Source organism: Neodiprion fabricii, chromosome 6 (genome assembly GCF_021155785.1).
Source record: "Neodiprion fabricii isolate iyNeoFabr1 chromosome 6, iyNeoFabr1.1, whole genome shotgun sequence".
Lineage (NCBI taxonomy): Eukaryota > Metazoa > Arthropoda > Insecta > Hymenoptera > Diprionidae > Neodiprion > Neodiprion fabricii.
The window spans coordinates 2,642,180-2,663,152 of record NC_060244.1 but is presented as its reverse complement, the minus strand read 5'-3'; the positions used below and the strand labels follow the sequence as shown (position 1 = coordinate 2,663,152).

The 20,973-nt window shown below is 40.7% G+C and overlaps 2 protein-coding genes across 11 annotated transcripts; one reads left to right on the top strand and one right to left on the bottom strand.

The window, feature by feature from the left end:
• Positions 1-442: 442 nt before the first annotated feature.
• On the bottom strand, positions 443-4,604 carry LOC124185288 (SWI/SNF-related matrix-associated actin-dependent regulator of chromatin subfamily E member 1-like). Of its 5 annotated transcripts, none has more exons than XM_046575892.1 (12): positions 4,430-4,604; positions 3,954-4,024; positions 3,826-3,869; positions 3,663-3,743; positions 3,376-3,582; positions 3,164-3,248; positions 2,852-2,974; positions 2,454-2,626; positions 2,256-2,357; positions 1,994-2,182; positions 1,546-1,860; positions 443-1,506 (listed from the first exon to the last, which is right to left on the bottom strand). In XM_046575892.1, the coding sequence occupies exons 2-12, from the start codon at positions 4,015-4,017 to the stop codon at positions 820-822; spliced, it is 2,070 nt and encodes a 689-aa protein (XP_046431848.1). In that variant the 5' UTR covers positions 4,018-4,024; positions 4,430-4,604; the 3' UTR covers positions 443-819. The 5 variants fall into 5 exon arrangements, with proteins under 5 accessions (XP_046431848.1, XP_046431845.1, XP_046431846.1 ...); XM_046575889.1 differs by having other exon boundaries at positions 443-1,860; positions 4,430-4,494; positions 4,540-4,603; XM_046575890.1 differs by having other exon boundaries at positions 443-1,860; positions 3,954-4,065; positions 4,425-4,604.
• A 323-nt stretch (positions 4,605-4,927) lies between these two features.
• LOC124185294 (WD repeat-containing protein 18-like) lies at positions 4,928-20,677 on the top strand. 6 transcript variants are annotated; one of them, XM_046575906.1, is made up of 5 exons: positions 4,928-5,039; positions 5,239-5,370; positions 14,506-14,688; positions 15,642-15,878; positions 19,660-20,677. In XM_046575906.1, the coding sequence occupies exons 2-5, from the start codon at positions 5,325-5,327 to the stop codon at positions 19,767-19,769; spliced, it is 576 nt and encodes a 191-aa protein (XP_046431862.1). In that variant the 5' UTR covers positions 4,928-5,039; positions 5,239-5,324; the 3' UTR covers positions 19,770-20,677. The 6 variants fall into 6 exon arrangements, with proteins under 6 accessions (XP_046431862.1, XP_046431859.1, XP_046431860.1 ...); XM_046575903.1 differs by lacking the exon at positions 4,928-5,039 and having other exon boundaries at positions 5,224-5,370; XM_046575904.1 differs by lacking the exon at positions 4,928-5,039 and having other exon boundaries at positions 5,228-5,370; positions 15,693-15,878; positions 19,660-20,674.
• The last annotated feature ends 296 nt before the right edge of the window (positions 20,678-20,973 follow it).

Below are 20,973 nucleotides of genomic sequence, written 5' to 3'. Positions count from 1 at the left end.
ATGATCACACTTGCACATAAAAAGTTAAGACTATCAAGTCAATAATGTGATCAGAGTTGAGCCTGGAATAAAGTTTTACGTGCAACAGAAATACAAGTCGATTATTCATTCAGGTGATTACTGCCCTCGTTTCGCTCAGGTAGCAAACCCACCCGCAGGAATAATCTTTGACTTTATTGTTGCATAATATACTATTCTTGTCTCTTTCTACAAGGAAAAAATAATAGAATTATCAAATTATTTCGATTAATCTCCTGTGACTGGTATTGAATATACTACTACGCATTCAGCCGTTTTTTTAACATGTCAATAAACTTGATATCACTGTAGCTGGAGACTAAGAATTTAATACATTTATACTCACGAGTTATGCAAATTGATGTGTTGCAACGTTTTCTGTACAGTCGCTTAAATTACTGCATCCGAAATGATAAAATAAATGTCCAGTTTTATAGAGTAAGCTTTATTTCTATTACCATATTGATCAGTTCCAATGATAATCAGCAATTGTTAAGAAATCGTTCTAAACGCTCTACGAAAAGATCAGCTAGGTCATACGTGTTTTTAAAAGCATTACCTAGTCTTCCATTATGGTGTGAATGATGATGAAATACTAGATTACTTCAACCTATATTAATCAGTGTGTAGCCAACATTATATAACCATAAATCAGAATAACCTAGTATAATGACAAAAATGGAACATGAATACTTACAGTTATAGGTTTTTCGAAACTAAACACCACTCCAATACAATTATTAATAAAAAGGTTGTTTTGTTTGAAAATAGCTTACAAACTAAATTCGACACTTCGTGGATTTATCCTGATCCAGATGTATCCATTTTTTGATTGTCCGCCTGGTTTTCGGGAGGTCGATCTCTGTCGCCGTGAATAGGTGTCGAAGCATACGAAGCTCCTGAATCAGAGCCAACATTAGAACCTGAATTGCCATCTCCCACATTGTGCGGTGATTGAGGATGATAATGAGGACTATGAGGGCTGTGTGGGCCGTGAGAGTGCGGTCTACCCATAGAATGGGGAGCATACTGGGAATAAGATTGATAATAGGGATGAGCATATTGAGGATAAGGTTGATGATACGGCTGCTGTTGAGAATACGCATAAGAAGGATGTGGCGGTCTTGGAGCCAACGGAACATTTTGCGCTTGTTGACCTCCGGCCGGTTGATACTGCTGATTGTAACTCTGACCGGTGGGTATCATTGAGTTCACGTGAGGGTTTGGTGGCATTGCATTTTGGGAAGGCATTGTTTGGGGCGGCATGTTTTGATTGTGCGGAGGTGTCGCTTGAGAGGGTAGAGTGTGATTCTGATGGGGAGGAATCGAATGATTGGGAAGAACGTTTTGTTGATGGGGGGTATGCGATGGAGGAGGTTGAGGCTGCTGTTGCTGTTGCTGTTGCTGAGGTTGAGTTTGAGGTTGCGGCTGAGGTGGTGGTGGTGGTAGTTGCTGCTGCTGCTGTTGTTGCTGCTGCTGCTGCTGCTGCTGTTGTTGCTGTTGTTGTTGTTGTTGTTGTTGTTGTTGTTGTTGTTGTTGTTGGTGATGTTGCTGTTGTAGTAGCAGTGGTGGAGGCTGTGCTGGTACAAGTACAGGAGCAATGGCTGGTGGAGTAGAAGGCTGGGGTGGGGGTACGCTTGTAGCGGTAGTAACGGTTGTTTGCTGGATGGGGCTCACTGCTCCCGGATATGTCACAGGTGAAGACCTCTGTGGAGAGTGATTATTTGTTTGCATTGTTGTTTCAGTTTTTACTTCTGTATATGGCGGTGAAAGTGTCTCCTTTTTCGTTTCGATAGGCTGATCCACATCCATTTTCTTATCTGATGGTTCGCTGTCTGTAATCTATAGAAATATACACACGTCAATTGATTATAAGCTTCGAATGTGAGAATGTCTTTGTTCTCCGTTCATCTAATAATCTGCTCTTACTCAGAATCCATTTTTACATAGTATATTTATAACAAATTATTAATACCTCAGGTTGTGATTCTTCGCTAACTGGGGCCGGAGTTGGCGTTGGAGTGGAATTCGGTGTTGATTCGCTTGAAGCCGGGCCATCAGATCGATTTTCTTCGGTACCTTTTTGTCTGTCTCTTCGTAATAACTCGTATTGACGCTCAACCATTTTATTGAATGCATCTTCGTCTACTGCAGGCTTACAATGCTGATGGGATAAAACGTATATCAGCAACAATTTATTACTATGCTAAAATTGTAAACTACAAGTTTTTACTTACTTTCTTTAATTCATCTTGAAACACTTCGCTAGCTTCAACGAATTTACGTTTTTTTGCGTCAAACTTTTCTTCAATCTGCTGCAGCTCAGCTTCTAATTTTTTCTACAGAAGTATTTTATTATATTTATAAGTTAAAGCAATTCTTGCTTTACAATAGAAGACATATTTATTTTACTAACAACGTGTGGTTTAGACTACCTGATGCATTGTGAGTGACTGTACTTGGCGTCGAAGAACTTGCATTCTTTGAGTAGTAACTACAGAACGCACATCTGGTACAACGGTGTCGCTAAAGATCTCATTTATCAGTCTGTGATTGCGGGCGAATCGAGAATATGCAACGTGTTTGACTGAATATCCATCGTCTTGATCTAGGGATAAATAGAAATAGAACATAACTCGGTGCTCAACGACGTTTGCTAAGTTTGTACAGATCCAATCAACTTTATACGATTAGTCTTTCAAAACCTAACACAGATTAGGAAATCCCAATTGTGCTTACCTCTTATTTCGGGATAGCAAATTATGAACTTCTCAGGCCAAAACTTACAGTTTAACAAAAGAAGGAATGGATAGTTAATGGATAAATTGTATACCATCATCATCTTCCGCCGGTTGAATGTCTATCCTTCGGTCTTGGGCTGCCTGACTTTTACTGCTTCCAGAGGAACGCTCATGAGTTTCTCGATCATCGCTATTTTGCTGAGCTGCACATAACACTGCATTAGACACAAGTTTGTAAACATCCTACACTCAGTGTTTGGATATGCACAAGCTGACAAAACACATCTAAATATACCAGATCATTTTCTTATCTGACACAGAAAAGTGCAGTTAGAGCTATATATGTCTTGTTATACAATAATGCAACGAATATTAGATAGAGTAAAAAATTAGCTGAAACCTACCAGATTTTCCCCTATTTTTTGCAGCGATATACGCAAGGTATGCAGGCGAATTATGGTAAGTTTTTAAGCTCTTTTCATATTCGACCTGAAACCAAACATTACTAGTTGTTTAGAATTTTCAAAGAGAGAAACATTTGAAAACTTTAGATGTAGCTGTAGTGGGTAGCAATGAGGAAGAAGGGTTTTCGATATTTGAAATTCAGTATACTCACCTTTTCTGCTTCATATTCTTCAATGAATTCAGTTTTCTCATCTTCCGGTAGGTCTCTCCACATCTGCCCGATGATTTTTCCTATTTCCCATAGTTTTAACTCGGGATTTTGAGCTTTCACTTGGTCCCAGACTTTTCTGCTGTATCTCATATATGGCATCAATGGTTTCTCTGGAGGCTTGGGTGGTTTTGGCAACCTGGAATCCGCCTGAAACATATAGCATAATTGTGGATCCTGTAAGCAGCCAACGGCAGAACAACATTTTATGTGAATAAACGCATGTCTACCGGTGTGCTTTTTCCAACTTTCTGTGGGGTAAATCCAGGATGTCCATGAGGTGTTTGAATGAAAGGGGTCTGCGCATCTTTCTGCAAATAATGTCATGATTAAATTTGTGGATCAGACAGATGTTTGACTGATGCGTATGAGAAAGATTGCTTGATAACATACCCCTGTACTAGAACTACCGCTGGCACCGGAAGCCCGTAATCGTTCTGTTAAAAATATCCAACAGTTATAATTTCAGTATTCAATTTTGTCTATGCGCATGATGTTCACTTTAGGTTTATTATACATACGATTGCTAGAAACAACATTTGACGACGCCATCGCCACTTGTTTGTAATTCTGCGGTAACGCCATCCTTTACCTGTACATTTGAAAATTAATGAATGAATCGTTGAAAGACGGTATTCTTGAAAACAATTAACTTGGGTTTGTCGAAAAATTAATTTTTTCACAATCTACTGCAATCAGAGATTTGTGATGATACATGAAATCGTGGGAAAATATCAGAAGCTCCAGTTTCTGAGTAAATATCATTTCCGCCGCTTGCAAAATAGTTAACAGAAGGTTACAACTCCGTTCGAATTGTCTGTAAATTAATCCAATCGAGTTCCTGGAAATCCGACTTTGGGAAATGAACATTATGTATGAAAACTGTGCTAAGCTGTTGCTGGCAATGAGCTAAATTCCGTACACGTAAGCCTCTGCTGTCCAATTCGAAGGAAAGGAAAAATCGAATAAAGCATTACGAATAAATGAAAGTACTTACTTTGTAAGTAAGAAACCACCGTCAATCGTTTCAGGAGTAAAACCTCATACTCAATCAAAGTTAGATATTACAACAGTAGCACTGATCCCGCGGTTTTTTTATAGTAATAAGAGTAACGAAAATTTACAATTCACGGTACAAAACGCCGAAGCGTCGGGCGAGGTTTCAGAATTTCATAGATTGCTCGTACATGCCCACATTAAAAAAGCATAGTTGTCAGCACGCATCTCGTAGATGGCGTCTAGCTTTTGAACTTACAAAAATCATCAAGAGATGGCGGATCACGCTTACAACATGATCAGTGTGACGTTGGCAACGGACCGGAGTCTCATCTGCTTTTAATGCCGATCGGGTCTACTTTTAGGACTTTAGTCAACAGTACTCATGTAAATATTTGTTTTTATTGATTATCTTTGTTATATATTAACATAGAAACTGAGCTAATATAATTGAACTTTGGTGAATAGCGTTATTCGAGTTTTAGGTCAACGGTTTTTTGTCCAGGTTCGCGACGTTAGAATAAACAATTGATAGACGATCGGGAAGCCATGTTGTTGATCAGTTCCAAGTCCGAATTCTTTCTCGCGCTGTAAAGAATAAAGTTTTGACGGTAAGTTTGTTAGTTTTGAATTAAAAAGATTAACAAATTTGTGATACATTTGTGATACTGTCCGCGGTGGTATTTACGTAGTGTATTATCCAAACGGTATAAAAAATAAACGAATCTATTCCGCCCTCGAAATGAAAAAAATTTTGCAGTTTGATTTTCGTTTCGTGTATCTGCAAACGTGGAGTTCAGATGTTTACAGGTGAAAAGTGGTCGTTTATAGTTAGGATATCCTCGGACTCGAGTGCGCGTAGTGAAAACGAATTGTTCAATTCTCCCGAAGAAAAGATGAACGTACATCGAACTGTTCTTTCTTCATTACATGGACATCCAGGTATAATATGAACATTTGCACATACATATATACTTCTGTTCGAAAATGTGATATACTGCATTTGTCATCTGTGTACACGTATGAGCGTAATTTATTTGCTATCTTCTCATTCAAGCTTGAGCTTCACGTGCGCAAGCTTTGCCATACACCTAATTATTATTTATTCATATCATTGTTGGTATGCATATGCTCCAAGTTGGTAAGCAACGTAAAGAGATATGATGTCTCAAATCAGCAACGTTGTAATAATTTTTCCGGATTTAAATTACACGCTCGAAATGGTGTCGTCGAGTTATTTTACTCGCATGCGGAACGCAAATCCGAAGATTGGTAATGTGTTACGGAACACGTGCCAGATTGGGTTTTAGTGTCAACAAGCCGCAATATTTGAAATCAGATCGGCTTGAAAACATGTGATTGCTGTGTTTACTGTGGGATCAAAATTGCGAAGATTAATAATAATTTGATTGTCTTCATTGAAACTTGCTTCCACGATAGAAACCAGACCACTGCAGGCAAGTATTACTTTCAGGTGTGTATTTATCATCATCGTCATCATTATCAGTTATAATCGCGAATGCTATTTTTAACACTCGTTGACTTTCATTTAGAGGTTATGATGCCGCATCCGAGAAATAGTTTTTCCTGGGATGACTGAGAATATTAACTTTTTATTTGCCCATTTTTTTACTGAATATATTTCGATCCTAGCTACTCATATTCTCGCACTAATCACTCCATTGAGGTTATGCTGGTCCTACAAGAATCACTAAAAAATACATAAGATATTGGCAGGTTTCATTATTTTGAGCCTCCTTCGGTGACGGGTATAAGCAGCATTATTTTTTGGGACCCTGAAAAACATGGTATCATTTGCAACCGTGTAATTCAAAATATTAACTCATTTCATCCCCTTCTCGAAGGTTCTCACATGACTAACGTGTGATCCAGAGGAAAAAATGTGGCGCGACATAGAAGAATGTTATCATTATTGTGGATCATTAAAAGCTATTGCGGTATTGAAAATTCAGGGATAATGAATATTGGTCGGCAGTGTACTGTACCTAAGTATGGTATACTCCACGCAGCATTTGACATGTCTCGCGCTAATAGCAATGTTCTTTTGTGACGCTTTATATTCTCGACCAGCGGAGGTTTTTTGTTGTGCGAATCGGCATGTAATTCATTTCTCATCCATCAGCTTATTCAAACTATTTATAATTTTTCACAAGCAGATAAGCATCTGGACAAGATGAGCAGCTTGAGCGAGATGATCATAACAAGCGATGGATCAGGACTAATGTTCAGTGCGGCGGCATGGGATCCTCAGACGGGCACTCAGTTGGCAACGTACAAAAACGGAACCAGTCTAGGCTACAACACAACAAATATATTAGCGGACTCTTATTTGATAGGAGCAGATGCCACCAAGCCGCGTCTGTATTTTTGGCCTTTAAACAAGCAAACTCCGGTGGAAAACATGCGTTTTGTAGCCCCAGGAACCGTCACGGCGTTGACGTGCTCCCCAGATGGATTATTTATCGCTGCTGCAGTAGGAGAGAAGCTTTGTATCTGGCAAACGAGTACTGGGGTTTTACTAGCTGTTGTCTCAAGGCATTACCAGACTGTAACTTCTCTGAAATTCACCTCCGACGGATCGACATTAATCAGCGGTGGCGACGACGGTCTCGTATTTGTCTGGTCTGTATCCAGTGTTGTCAGCAGGACCGAGAACAACACGGGGACTCGGCAGGCAGCGTCACTTTACAGCTTTTCCGATCACTCGCTGGCTGTGAAAGACTTATTTATTGGCAGATTTGGTATTCAGGCTAGACTTGTCACCGTGTCTCTCGACTGTACCGCTAAGATATACGATCTGGATAGTGGTACACTCTTGCTTAGCCTTGTTTTCGGCGTACCTCTGACATCCGCAAGCATGGATCTGCGAGAGAGTTACCTCTTTGTAGGATGCACAACTGGGGAGATTTTTCAGTTTAACTTACACTCGCCTCCCAGGGGCAGAGAACATCACGTCAATCAGACCGAGGAAGCTTCGACTTTCAAGGGCCACATCAAGGCTGTTACTTGTCTGTCCGTGTCCAGCGATTGCACGTCTCTGCTTTCCGGATCCACGGATGGATTCGTCAACATTTGGCACATTCCGAGCCGCCAAATCCTCAGAACGATACCTCACAAGGGGCCCGTTACTGCTGCATTTTTTACGAGGGCAGTAAACAACTTTTTCACCAACGATTTGAGGCCTAAGCTTGTACTGCACAGTCTGCAGAGGAATGCCGACGCGGACTCTGAAAACGACGTTATCGAGGTTGTGAACAGCTGCCGAGAGCAGGATCTTCTGAATGCCGAAACCTTCTTTAATAGCAATGACGTTCCTTCGGACGGGAGTGACGCTTACGCCGAGTTGCAAAAGGCTCAGGACGAAATTAAGGCGCTCAAAGCTACCAACGCGCAATTGTATAAGTATGGTGTGAAGTTGTTAATGAAATAAATGTTGAAATTTAATTTCCAATTGTTTTCAAGTTCGGCGACTAGCAAACATTTCCTCATCAGTTATCGATTTAATTTACGAGGTTGAAGTTACTAACGTTAACGTGACGAAACCTCGGTAAAAGAATCCCTGTTTTTCAATTTCAGAACAGTTTTAAAATATGATAGTTAAGTTTTAAAAAAATTAAAATTAGCGTGCAGGTTTGCTTGATCGTGATTTATTGAATTTCAGATAATTCTAAGTTGTGGAACAGTGATTATTTTCATGGAAACGTATCGTTGCAGTAACGTTACTAACTTCAACCTTATTTTAATTTTGCGAATGGGACGTGCTCCGTGAGAATTCGGCATAGTCCCCCATAATCAGTATGAGGTTTTGGTTTTATGAAATTGTCAGGATACCAAGGCCAGAAAAAGAGTGCAAAGTAACGTAAAACACGCGATAGAAATTAATTTATGTGAAATCTTAGGCAAGTTCGAGAGTTGTTGCATACCTGACCAGGGTATTAAAGACAGTGAAGGGTCGGCTAGACTTTTCATTCGCACTGAAAGTGGAAACCCTCGAGTGTGTTTGATGCAACACAGTGATATATACAACTTGTCGGGAGTTCGGGAATTTGAATTAAAGTCTCGGAGCCCATCAATCAGACGAGATAATTTTCCACGGCTTTGCATGGGTATTAGCTCGGAGCCATACCAGAGGTGTACCGCTCTCGGTGCGGATTTCTATTTGGCGATGAAAATTTTCCCCACCGACGTTTCTAATGCGAACCATTTGTTAGACTCGTTTCTCGCGAGCGAAACACTTTGCGGTTTTCGCGGTTGAATCGCGCCCAAGGCTCGATGCGGAACGTCGTAAGTCATATTGTACAACCATGGCTCGTGACAATTAACCGAGGCAATTAAGGCACGGTGACGTTGAGTTAGCGTCGTGTCAACCGCCAAACCGTTCTACGTATACATACATAATAATATATTATTGCCGTTGTAACTGCCCCCTATGCGCCTATCCATATTACGATCAAGTATATATATATATGTACATATGTATGCATGTATGTGCCACGTATGCGTAAATCTGACCCGCGATATTGAATGGATAGATTTTATGCAGGTATGCGTCTGTTAGGAAATCATTCGAAGGCCCACCGCATGGTGGAAATCTGTTTTTTTCCGTTCCCTTTCCCTCCATTCTCTGTACGAATTTAGTTTGGTTTCGTACACTTATTTGGAATCCATGTGTGCATGTGCGAAAAATTGTGCACTGTTTTTTATCATCCTGAATTATACAACACCACGCGCGTATCCCGCAACTGTGTTATGTGTAATCCACAGTGGGCGTGACAATATCATTCTGCAATAGCTTAATATCGTTACCCCGATCGTGTTAAATCCGCTGGCATCGGTCGTATCGAAAGTTATACAAGGGTGCACGCGACGTATAACGTGTAACTCTGACGTCCGTGACGAAGACATTTTTCTCGTCGTATAAATTCAAGGACTGTGCTGGTTATATTGACGTGGCAAAATTTCGTATAAAAATAAGGCGGCTTTCCTTCATGGTGATTTGTGAAAAATAAACATTCTAATCTCCGCGTGTATGTACGCGTATTTTAGGTGGTTAAACGAAACGCTGTGTAGGCTTGTTAAGGATACTCTATTTGCATGCACGGATTCCGGGCTCCGTGAGGTCGTTCATTTGAATGGAAAAGACGTAAACTGAGCGATAACAGGGCACTATCTACCGTTTAAAAAACGCCCACGCTCCAATGCCTGTTTAATTAAGCAATAGTTCACGGAAACTTCCCCTGCGTCTTTGGGGTTTACTATTTCCCGACACTACACGTCATTCTTTAAATTTAAATCAATGAAAATTATAATTCACTGATTCACAGTTATAAGTATACCACTGGAAAAAATCAGTGCACGTATATACATATACTAGGGTGGTTCTGATTTTGGTCATGTCGGAACCCCCAAAAAGTAATCAACAATCAAAAATCTGGCTAAATCCTCGAATTTTGTCGGTAACTCTAACTTAAGATAACTGTTAATTACTTTAAAACTCTATATTATAAAAAAATTTCATGCGTCTATTTTTTAGGAATTCAGGGATCTAACCAGATTTTTTTCTATACATGTCTATTACTTTTGCGAGGTGAGCGTGAAGAAATTCCGACATGACCAAAATAAGAACCATCCTAATACATACACGTACGATTCAGTGAATTTTCATTCTATACACACTGTCGATTTTGTTCCTCGATGGATTTTTATCCATGCTACCGACGTTGAGGCACTTTTTCTTCGATAATTGTTAATTTTTTCGAAGACAATTCCGCCCTGACTCCCTCCCTATTCGTCAAAGTTAACTCGGCTTCGGTATCTCTTAAATTAGATCATATCGCTGAGACGAGTTTATACATATATGTATGGTTATACCATATACGTAGGTACGTATGCGGTGCGAAAACGTGCCGCGGCTACAGATGAAAGATTTCGACCAATAGTTTTGATACAGAATCGCGTGCCGTAAACACCGATATGAGTGAACCTGGGAAAAGAAGTAAGGTCGGAACGTAACGTAACGGAACAGAACGGAACGGGGAGGGAAGAGAAACTCTACGGATAATGATAAGGAATGACTGTACCGGGGATCTGAGGAATTTACTTTTCCCATCGCATTAGCGCCGAACGGGGTCGCAGCTACTGCCTGGTGTCTAAACACGGTCACGCACACTTTGCCTCCCGTTTGATCGAGTTTTCGAAAAGGATCCCTACAACGGTACGTTGCGTAACAAAAAGGCAAACTCGGTCTTTTCGGGCCGAGCCTAAGGTTGCAATACGCGTCGTTGGTGAGACGAAAACAAATATCGAAAATACGCGAGGCGAAAATACCGCTGCCTCCTTATTGCACAGGATTCTTTATAGAACAAGAGCATGTTGCGCGTTTCTTCACGAAGCATGAAATTGAGGTTAGGGTCGCGTAATGTCAAATTTGTTCGCGTTGGCGCATGCGCGCAGTACAGAAAAGACCACTTTTAAGTTCCAGGAGTTGAAAGTCGTATTTTCTGTACACCGTGCATGCGCATTCACAGACATGCTCTATCGTTCGACGGGCTGCTCACTTAAGAAATCATTGAACCATTTCATCCGAAATCAGACAGGCAATCGCTAAAAGTCGCTGGAAATCGCTCGAATTATATGATTTCTGATATCTCAAAATGTATAGGAAATCATGGGAAATCACATAAACATGTGATTTCGGGAATCGCTGCGAATCACTCATCCCCATTCTAAGCAAGCAAGCATTTATCCAACGTGTATGTCATGTATATAGATACATTTTCGATGTCCTCTCCTATTATAATGTACTGAAAAAAGTTCAAGTGTTCGCGAAAATGTTTCTGAGAGATTAAAAACATTTATTCTAATTTCTTTAATAATCTATGTTATTGATTGAGTACCCACGTATTCCTGATCGTAAATTAATTATTGTTAATCTAAAATAATTAACCAATCTTCATTTCTTGACAATCTATAAATCAGGGATTTCTGAAATTTAGAAACCACTCGTAATCGTCGAAAATCAGTTGAAATCACAAGAAATCGATTTCTTTTGGATATCGTCGTGCCACCGAAATTGCGAGTGAGTAACCGTCACAGAAACGGCTACTTTGTGTACGGAAAATACGTATGGAAAAACGCTTACAACATGCACGCGTTATATAAATGATATTTTCTCTCACAATCAAAGCTTCACAATCAAATTAGAAGCGATGAAGTACATTTAGGCCGGGCAAACAGCCAGAATTCTCGGATTCGCGCCGCGTTTAAGGTATAAACCAAATATTTTCACAGCGAGACAAAAACCGAAAGCAATTATTTCAACGATCTCAGATTGTATAACGAACGTTTATCTATATACCTGTACACCCACTCCGCAGCTTTGCAGCTTCTTCGTATTTACTTGGGACAATTATCGCCATGAATTCTAATGATTTTTATCACGTTAATTCAACTGCACTTAGTGTATCCGTGATGCGACTCTTGCCGCGAGGAAATAGAGAAAATCGAGATTGTCACACGCAGGGAAAATTTTTAACACCTCGTTTTCAATCGAACCTAGACGAGTATTGGCACATTTTAAACAGAGTCTTTAATTTGCTGTTCCGAAATCATTGCAGCTTGGTATGAATGTTTTTTTTTAAGTTTTTCTCGATCTAATTAACAGCGCGCGAACGTTTTTTCGCATAATTTGCCGAAAAATGATCTGAAACGTTCAGACTTGAGAAGGGGTAGAAAAAAAGTGGCAAAACTCTTCAGAATCGATAGCGTGTAATTTAAAGAACGATACTGTATTTCAGTATCGAATTTGTAATTCGCCCTTCAGCCCGTGGCGTATAATATACCACACGTCGATACGGTCAGCTTACGTCAGGTATTACTCATAAAATTGGCTGAAGTAATGATTGGTGATCGTGTTTAATTGCCAGAGGATATAGGTATATATTGTAAATAAATTGGTAGGTTAATTAAATCCGAGCAGCGTAAGGTACTGCCGCGTGATGAAAATCTTGGTGTCTCGGAGCGGGGCGGGGGAGGGATGAAGATTTAAAAATGAGCGTAGAACAAGTTTTTGGCGAAAAAGAAGTGCGGTTGGCAAGGAAACGGATAAATATAACTCGACATAGCGCGTAAACTTACATATTTATTTATATGTAATGTACGCATTCATATATGTACACGTATATGAAGGAAATTTTATTTTCGAGCACGAACCAATCTGGTTTTGCTTTGTAAATTCGTTTTTAATTAGTTGGTGGGAGACCCAAGAGGAGGTGGTAGAGCGGCGCCAAGAAGAAGCTTCGCACCGGCACGTGGGGGTGGCTTAGGGGTGCCGGGCGTCGGTGGGATCCGGGTGTGCAGGGGTGGGTCACCAGGTATAAAGTTCACCGAAGCCAGGGCACAGCATCCAGTGCCACGGTAGTAGCGAAGTTCGCAGCACAAACTCCATTTTTTACTTTCGCTTTCTATTTTACAATATTTCATCCGCACTCCTCGCAAAATCGAGTATATATAATATAACACACGCCAACTTGCATCCGAGTCACGTATTCCGCACACTTCGGAGATGAAAGATACTCTGTCTTTCGTACTGGTTTTATTAATCGCTACCACCTCGCTCAATCGTAAGTGAAAGCACTAAATTTCTTTGCCGTTCAAGCCCGAGGTTACTCTGCGAGAAACAAAAAAATTTTCGGAATTCGGCATGTAAGAGAAGCCAAGGCAAGAGGGAGTCGTATTCGACTTTGATCATTGTTTTCTATCCCATGTTTCAATAAGCCAATCTTGCACTATTTGCACTAAAAATCTGACAGCTTGCACGAAGCTTTCCGGCCCTTTACACGTCTACCTACACAGTTAGTCCAAAACGATCGGTTGACGATGATTTAACTTTGTTGAAATTGTTGTTTCTGCCTGTGTCACTTGATTTCGAAAAGAAATTCCTTCCAGTTTTTTTTCTTTCCTTCGTTAGAGAGAAATTACGCAGTTTCGATTAAGGCAGCCATGATTTCTGCAAGCTTCGCGAGTGGCTTCGGGGCTTAAGCCATCAGACAGAGAGCTTTCGTCAATGCCGAAAGAACTGTCGACTTTGAATCCTGATAAACCAGAACGATGTCGTATCGTGGCGGTCGTGACAGTTTTGAGATTCCCTCTCAAGCATTTTGATGAGATTAGGGTGGATACCAGCCGCCAATAGCGGCAGGACTCGGGTTTGTGGTAATTGGTACGTAGCCCCATCCTCGCGAGATTGCGAACTGTTGAGAAATCGTTTCGGATACGTCAGTGTTTTACCTTCTCATTGTGCACCACGGCCTCACGTACAAGTTCCAAATTGAACCGCGGCTATAAATTCATTCTTCCTTCAGAGGAAGCGAGAGGAATTTTTCTCCCTCTCTCTCGCAATGTTTCGTTTTGCTGAAAAATATCTTTTTATACTCGTCTCGATATTCTTTATTCTTCTTTATTACACAGCGGGATAAAATCCCGTTTTGCATTGTTTCATATAACCTCTTAGTTTCGTTATTTCGATCATAACACTAGTCAATGTTTCAATATCATTTTTCAATATCAAAGATCTATCAAACCAAAGACAAAGGAATGCGAATCAAAAGAATTTTTCCAAGAAATAAGAGTTGAACATTTTTTGAAGCCTCACAAAAAATAATCAATCATATCCAGACTGTCGGTCGAAGGTGTTAATTCGCGTCGAGCTAGTTCAGGCTAAGTACCGTGATCAAATTATCCGAACATTGAGTACCAATTCCGAAATTCGATCCCTGCTTGCATGTGCTGAAAATTACCAGCAACCCGGTATTTCGGAGTAAATTGAGATCTACTTCGGTGGTTGGTATCCATTTGGAGATAAAAATTGAGAATAGAAATTGCATTTTCAACTTTTAAGCGTCAAATTGGTAATTTGGCAAGGGGTAAAGAGGAGGGAGAATAAAAGACGATGTAAAGCTGGCGAAATATCCGCCCGACGCACGGAGACCTCGATGCCGAGCTTTTCGGCTCCAGAGTCAGCAAAGACGTGATTACTACACTGGACCTTGTTTCCAGGTGGGGAGGAAATCAAACTAAAGAAGCAATGCAGGAGTCTTTTCGATTATCCACGCGTCGGCAGGTCCCCAAAGATGACGGAGCTCACTAGGACGGGTCGAGCTTTTGGCATGATAAACGTCCCGCGAGTTGGACGCTCGGACTCGTCCGATTACGACGCCGCTTTCGATCTCAATTATGACGGTGAGAGTCTCTAATTCACTTTGCATTTTATTCTTTGTTGGTTTCTACACTTTTCGCCCTGTATAATGACGAGAGGCGAGAACTGCGACGATGAAATTGAGCATCAAGTGAACTTGCCTCAAGTTCACGGGGTGATGGAAGTAAATTTATACGGTTCGGACTCTGCATCGAGTATTACAACTTTCGACCGTTACGGGGGATGAATTTATTCGTGGTTCAGGGAACTTGAAGGGTCCTCGGGAGGACTGGGCTTGACCGATCCTTTGGGGACATGGGTAAAAGACCCTTTGACGCCCCCCAAACTCCCCACGGGATGTTGATAGTTGGCCTCGTAATTTCAGATCGTTAATTAGGAGAATAGGTATAATACAGCTTGGCTATACGACTATACGTGAAATCGGCACGACGTAGAAAGTCGGTGAAAAAAATAGTGTTCTCAGATTTTTCGTCTTATTCTGAAGCGTTTTTGCTCCACTCTTGTAAAGGCTTGCATGAGTATAAAAAAGAAATCATTCAGGAAAGAAGTTTATCTGTACGTAGAATGGGGCCCTTGTGGTTAGTACCAAAAGTTCGAAACTTTGACGATTACATGTTTGTGGTTATAACCAGTGGCAATTCATACATTTCCAAGCACACAAGCTTAGCGGATTCAACGGCAAAGGTTACCTACCTTCATGTTTGATACTAATTAAACAGCCTTGCTACCAAGCCAATTTGTCGAGGACTAGGGACACTCGTCCCTTGGAGATACAGGCACACGTATACCTGTAGAGCGGGAAAGAGAGAGAGACAACAGACAGGGAAAGACACGGGTGTAATGATTATAAATAGCGAATTCGCGTTTGCCAGTCGACAGGCGAGTGTCTGTAGACCCACTCGATGAATCCGAAATGCATTTAATTATGTCTGGAAGACCGCACCTACAGCCCTCAGAAATTCCACGACGCTTTTAGATATGTCCCATGAGGTGAAACGGCAGGGTTTGATACCTTTCCCACGTGTAGGCCGGTCTCGCGACGCCCCTTCGTTGTCCTACGCGAACGATGCCCTCAAAGTAGCGAAGGCCAAGCGTACGGGCGACGCCGTGTCGAGCGGCGGGATGTGGTTCGGTCCTCGTTTGGGACGCCTCCACAGACGTGGTGAGGAGCCACAAGCGGAGGATCAGCAGTGGGCCATTTTGCCGATACGAGGTAATTCCGATCCCCGATGCAGTTTTAATATGCTTGTTACCCAAGGTGAGCGTACCAGTTATTGACACGTTTGGACCAGACCCGATTATTGACGCTTTCATTTTCCAAAGTTATAAATTCACGGCACTAAAACCAATTGCTAGATTTATTTTTTGGTAACTTTAGAACCAATGCTCAAACAGATACAACAAAAAAGGTTAATCATTGGGATAGGGTAAATAACTGATACACTTACTTTGAATCTCCTGGTGTGATCTCCCTTATTTTGCTCGATGAATGTGCATGCTAAGGAATTACGCGCGCGTTCGTTGTCGATACTCGAGAACGGCGAGATATTTTCCGAGTCTAGCGGATCTGAGATGGAATTGAGAATGCCGGTACGAATGGAGAAGTGAGACAATTTTTTAGCACGGGCTGCACTCGTTAATTAACAGTGTAAAAGTTGAACCTCGGTGAAGAAAAGCAGAGATTTGGAGATGTCTCGTCTGGTTTCGTCGCGTCTCGTCTCGTTTTCCTCCTCTACCAGCCGAGGTTCAATTAAGGTTAGGTCTGGATAATCCCGGCTTCGTTCGTTCCGTCGTTCGTTCATTCCTTCCTGCCTTCGTCCGGACGTTCTCTTTCTTTTATATTAATCTTAAATGAAATTGTTTCATTCCCCAATTACTTCTCAGGTCACCACCTAACTTGATCACCCTTATATACAGAGGTACCTAACTTTATCCACAATATCAATAAATCCCTCTCCTGGTAACCGCGAAAAATCTTCTGGGTAGCAGCGCACCGCTTTCTTCCCTGTTTCGTCACTTAATTTGCATTTATAGTTGACCACGATACCTGGTTTATTTTAGTATTTTTCCACTCTATTGTATAATGATTTGTTTTACTTTATTTGTGTATATTATATACATACGTACATATATCGTTTTTCCTCGCACAGTCTGCGTCAGCTTAAGTACACCTAATAATTTGTCGGCTGAATTAACCATGGCAAACGACCAGCAACAACTTTTGTATTCTTTTTCCCTGCTGATGTAATTAATGACGCTTCGTCTTCGCTCGGAGTATGCGTACGTCGTACTCCACCTACTTTCACTCCATCAACACACTCACACATTTGCACACATGAATGCACTAAGAAAGCGTAAGCGAAGAGCGTGATTATCACTGAAAGAAGACGTAAGCAGGAATTAGCCATACCTGCGGTATGGTTTAGATGTAACGCTAAACGCGCGGTCGATTATTTAATTGGATCTTCAGACCACCGACGCACGGTGTATCAATTGTCCTCGTGACCTACCGAAAGAGATTAAAGGTATTCCGTTGTTAATATAGAAAAATCCATACGCTTCTGTGCCTAATACCCGCTTAGGGAAAAAGTCTGGCTCACCTGATTCAGGAAATCCTTCATCATCTATTTCCAAAATGAATATTGAATCGCTGGTATTTTTCTATTTTCAAAATTCCAATCATTCGGACACGAACGATTTCCTTGAGGTCGTAAATCACGCGTCGCATCAATACCTGAACTTGACTAATTACTTATTCCCGCATTTATATTTTCGTCCCAACTCAACCCATCAAGTGATCAAGTCCGTAAACCGTAGTAGTAACTGCCGTTGATAATCAGACGTAATGCTGCAGTAGTAACAATGCTCCCGAGTCAAACTGTCGTTAACGTGCAGTAGTAACGGTCACCGATCCGTCCGTACGTGGCAGTGAAAATGGTTCTTCGATCAGACGCGGCGCGGTGGTTGTGAGTGGAAAATGCCGGGTAACCAAACACGGTGCAGCAGTAGTAACGGTCATTAAAGGATCGGACCGAGCGCTGCAGTGGTAACAACGTTTGCGTCAGACTGAACGCCGAATCGATGTCGGGCGTTCGATCGCACGCTAGCCTTTAAATTCTGTAGCGGTATATTTATAAATTTCGGTATTTGCGCTTTTGGTCGTAAGCTGCGTTTGTCAAGTCTTATCACCGTCTTGAAACGCAGATTATACGCGTGGAAAATAGTATGCGAAAATAAAAGGCCAACTCTCGTGTAACGTGAAACTTTCCTGTTACGCTCTCGCGTTGTTTGAATTTGTTTAATGTCGCTAATTTGATTGTTATAAATTTACGAATTTAATTTATGCATACAAGCAAGTATTCGGACAGCCGTACGCTATTACGTAGATTGAATTATCATTTGCGATGCTGGTAGATACATGTATAAAATGTTTTTATCCCCGACCCTAGATTGGAGCGAAAAAAAATATATCCTTGTTTTATTACCGGGGATTAGAAGAGGATGAGAAAAAAGCGAGGGAAAACGGGGAAGAGAGGAGTATACGCGGTAGAAAGTAGCTGATTAATTTATCACGACTAAAGGCGTCTGCTTTGTTCAAGGGTGAAGGTATCTGTTTTTTTTTTTCTTTCTTTTTGCATATTCCCAGTACGGGTAAATAAGAACGAACGAATGAATAGATAAATAAACGAATGTAAGCGAATAGGTGAATGTATAAAATTGCGAGAGAAATAAGCTCTCAGGTATAATTTAAAAAAATCTGAAAAATTGACAGAGCGAAAGGAATGGAATGGGAATTTTTCGCTACTTTCGTATGTGATAAACACGATATAATTAGTAAATACGGAGCATCTTGGGTGAAGTTCGGCGTCCCTATCCGGGGGATAATGATCCAACCCACCATTAATTTACGTTACTTACGGACCCGAGGATCGGGGGGCTTTATAATAATTATACACGAAAGATAAACCGAGCCATCCACAACCTGTCGACCCTCAAATGAGTAACGGGACCGGGCGATATGCTACCGGGGACTAAACAATAGAGCGTACCGGGTTCAACGACGTCGTCGTTGTCGTAGTCGTAGTTCCGCTGCCTCCGCAGGGTTCGGCTTATCGGAATTCCGGGCAACAAGAAGGCGGGTAAAAAATCCCGGAAATTGTTTCTCCGAGTAAAGTCGAGGGCGGTCATCGATTTTATATATATATATTTTTTTTTATGCACTCTTCGTTAATCCGAATTCCAGGAATTTCAATTCGGATGGCTTGAACTTCAAAGGGCGACTCGAGCCGTTCGATGCGATATGTTATTTGACTTGAAAAATCATATAAGCGATTTTTTCTTCAACATCAAAGTCAAATTCAGCTTTTCAGTAGACTTTAAAGACCCGCTGTTGCACCCACCCTGACAATTAATGTTCTCTCCAACTCTCGACGACGGGACTGAAACGCCAAGTATTGCAGTAAATTAAGGAAAGCGAAGTTGCTCGGGTTGGATAATTTCCGGGAGGGTGTAACAACGCTGCATGGTATAATACTAGACGGATACGTTAGACTGTCTGTTTTTTCCCTTTTTACGCCTCGCCTTATTTTCATCCGTGCTTTTTTGCGGCTTTTTTCGCGCAAACGAATTACCGGTGGCTCGTAAAGGTAAATAATTAGTTGGACCCGTTGCCGGTTTCGGTGGTAAGGCAAGGGATAACGGCTGGCGTACGGGGAGGCTGCCAGGCCGATAGACGTTTCACTCTTTCATGATTCCGATCCCCTGTTTGCCCCGGGATTAATGAATTGCGGACCATTCCACCTAATGCATGAGATCTCGCCATTCCAAGGATAATTGAAGAAGACGGGAGGAAGGAATCGTTTCATCCCTTGACCGGAAGTATCTGGCTCGCTATCATTTTCAATATTCTTTTTTTTTTTTTTACCGAACCTGCTTATTGGCCGATAAAGTAAACGGAAGTAAATAATCTGGCACTTGCCTTTTTTCCCCCGCAGAGTTTCAGGGCACCGGGGAGCAACAATCGGAGAACCTTACGCCCAGATTAGTTCGGGAATCGGACGGTGAGGAAGCTCAAAGATTCTCGAACACTGGAGGTGTCTACTAACTCAGCCTAATTTGACCTAATCTAATCTGTGTTAACTTAACTTAACGTAATCTAATTTTGGGGTGTACCTAACGTAACGTGCCATGTATACCTGTATGAGATGTACGCTGTTTTTGCCCGATAATTGTTGTCTATCGAAAAGAATGTTAAACCTCGGCGCTATCGATGTACGATAAAATATTATACACCAAACGTGGTAAATAAACTGGTAGAAAAAACAGCAAGTAATAGAAAAATCAACGTTATCGGATATATATTACGCTGTTACTCCGTTTAACAAAATGTCGTTCATATTGTAATCTAATACCTACTTGTTACACCAAATTGCGAATTTTATTCATTAAAATATCCTCGGCATGCGTTGTAATTTATTTGTATATACAATATATATACATATATATACCCGTATGTATACCCGCTATTTTTCTTACCAATTTTTGGCCGGTCGTTGACTTTGAATTTACTTGCGTAAAATTCAGAAAAATCATTGACTTTCGTCTCCTGTAGCAGATTTGCGATTTTTCCTACGTGCGCAAAATTTTCCGCAAACTTCAAATCATTCCATTTCTATTTATGTTGGAAATTACAGTCAAACGATTTATGCCCGCACTTTTAATTGTACGACGAATCGCGTAAAGTTTACTGTCGAATAATTGACTTGAATTCATTTTTTTTTTTTAACGAATCACTGTTTGAAGAAAACGAAGAAAGTTTCAAGTACACGATGGACGGGGTGAATTTCATTGCGAAATATCGCCCGGATGCGTCATGATTCGTGTTCTACAGAATCATGATTAGATAAAATTCAATCATTTTTTTTATTAATTGACAAAGCGTTCATAGTAAATACTGATGTATGTATAGTAACAAATATTTACATATAATATAATATACATAATATATATATATATATATGTTGTTATTATAATGTTTTTAACAAACTAGTGATACAGTTTCAAATGAATGATAAAGATAATTTTTCCGATCGTAATATATATATTATATATATATTATATACTCTCTATTACTCCTAGTCATTAGTTCCATCTTTATTTTTTTTTGGATTTTTTATTTTTTTTTTGTATGGAAAGGGGTGGGGGGGGGGGGGGAGATATTTATCTTACGATTTTCTTATTTCTATAATTTTCTCTTTCTTTCACAAGGAATTATGAAATATTTACAATGACGGTTCACGTTTATTTGA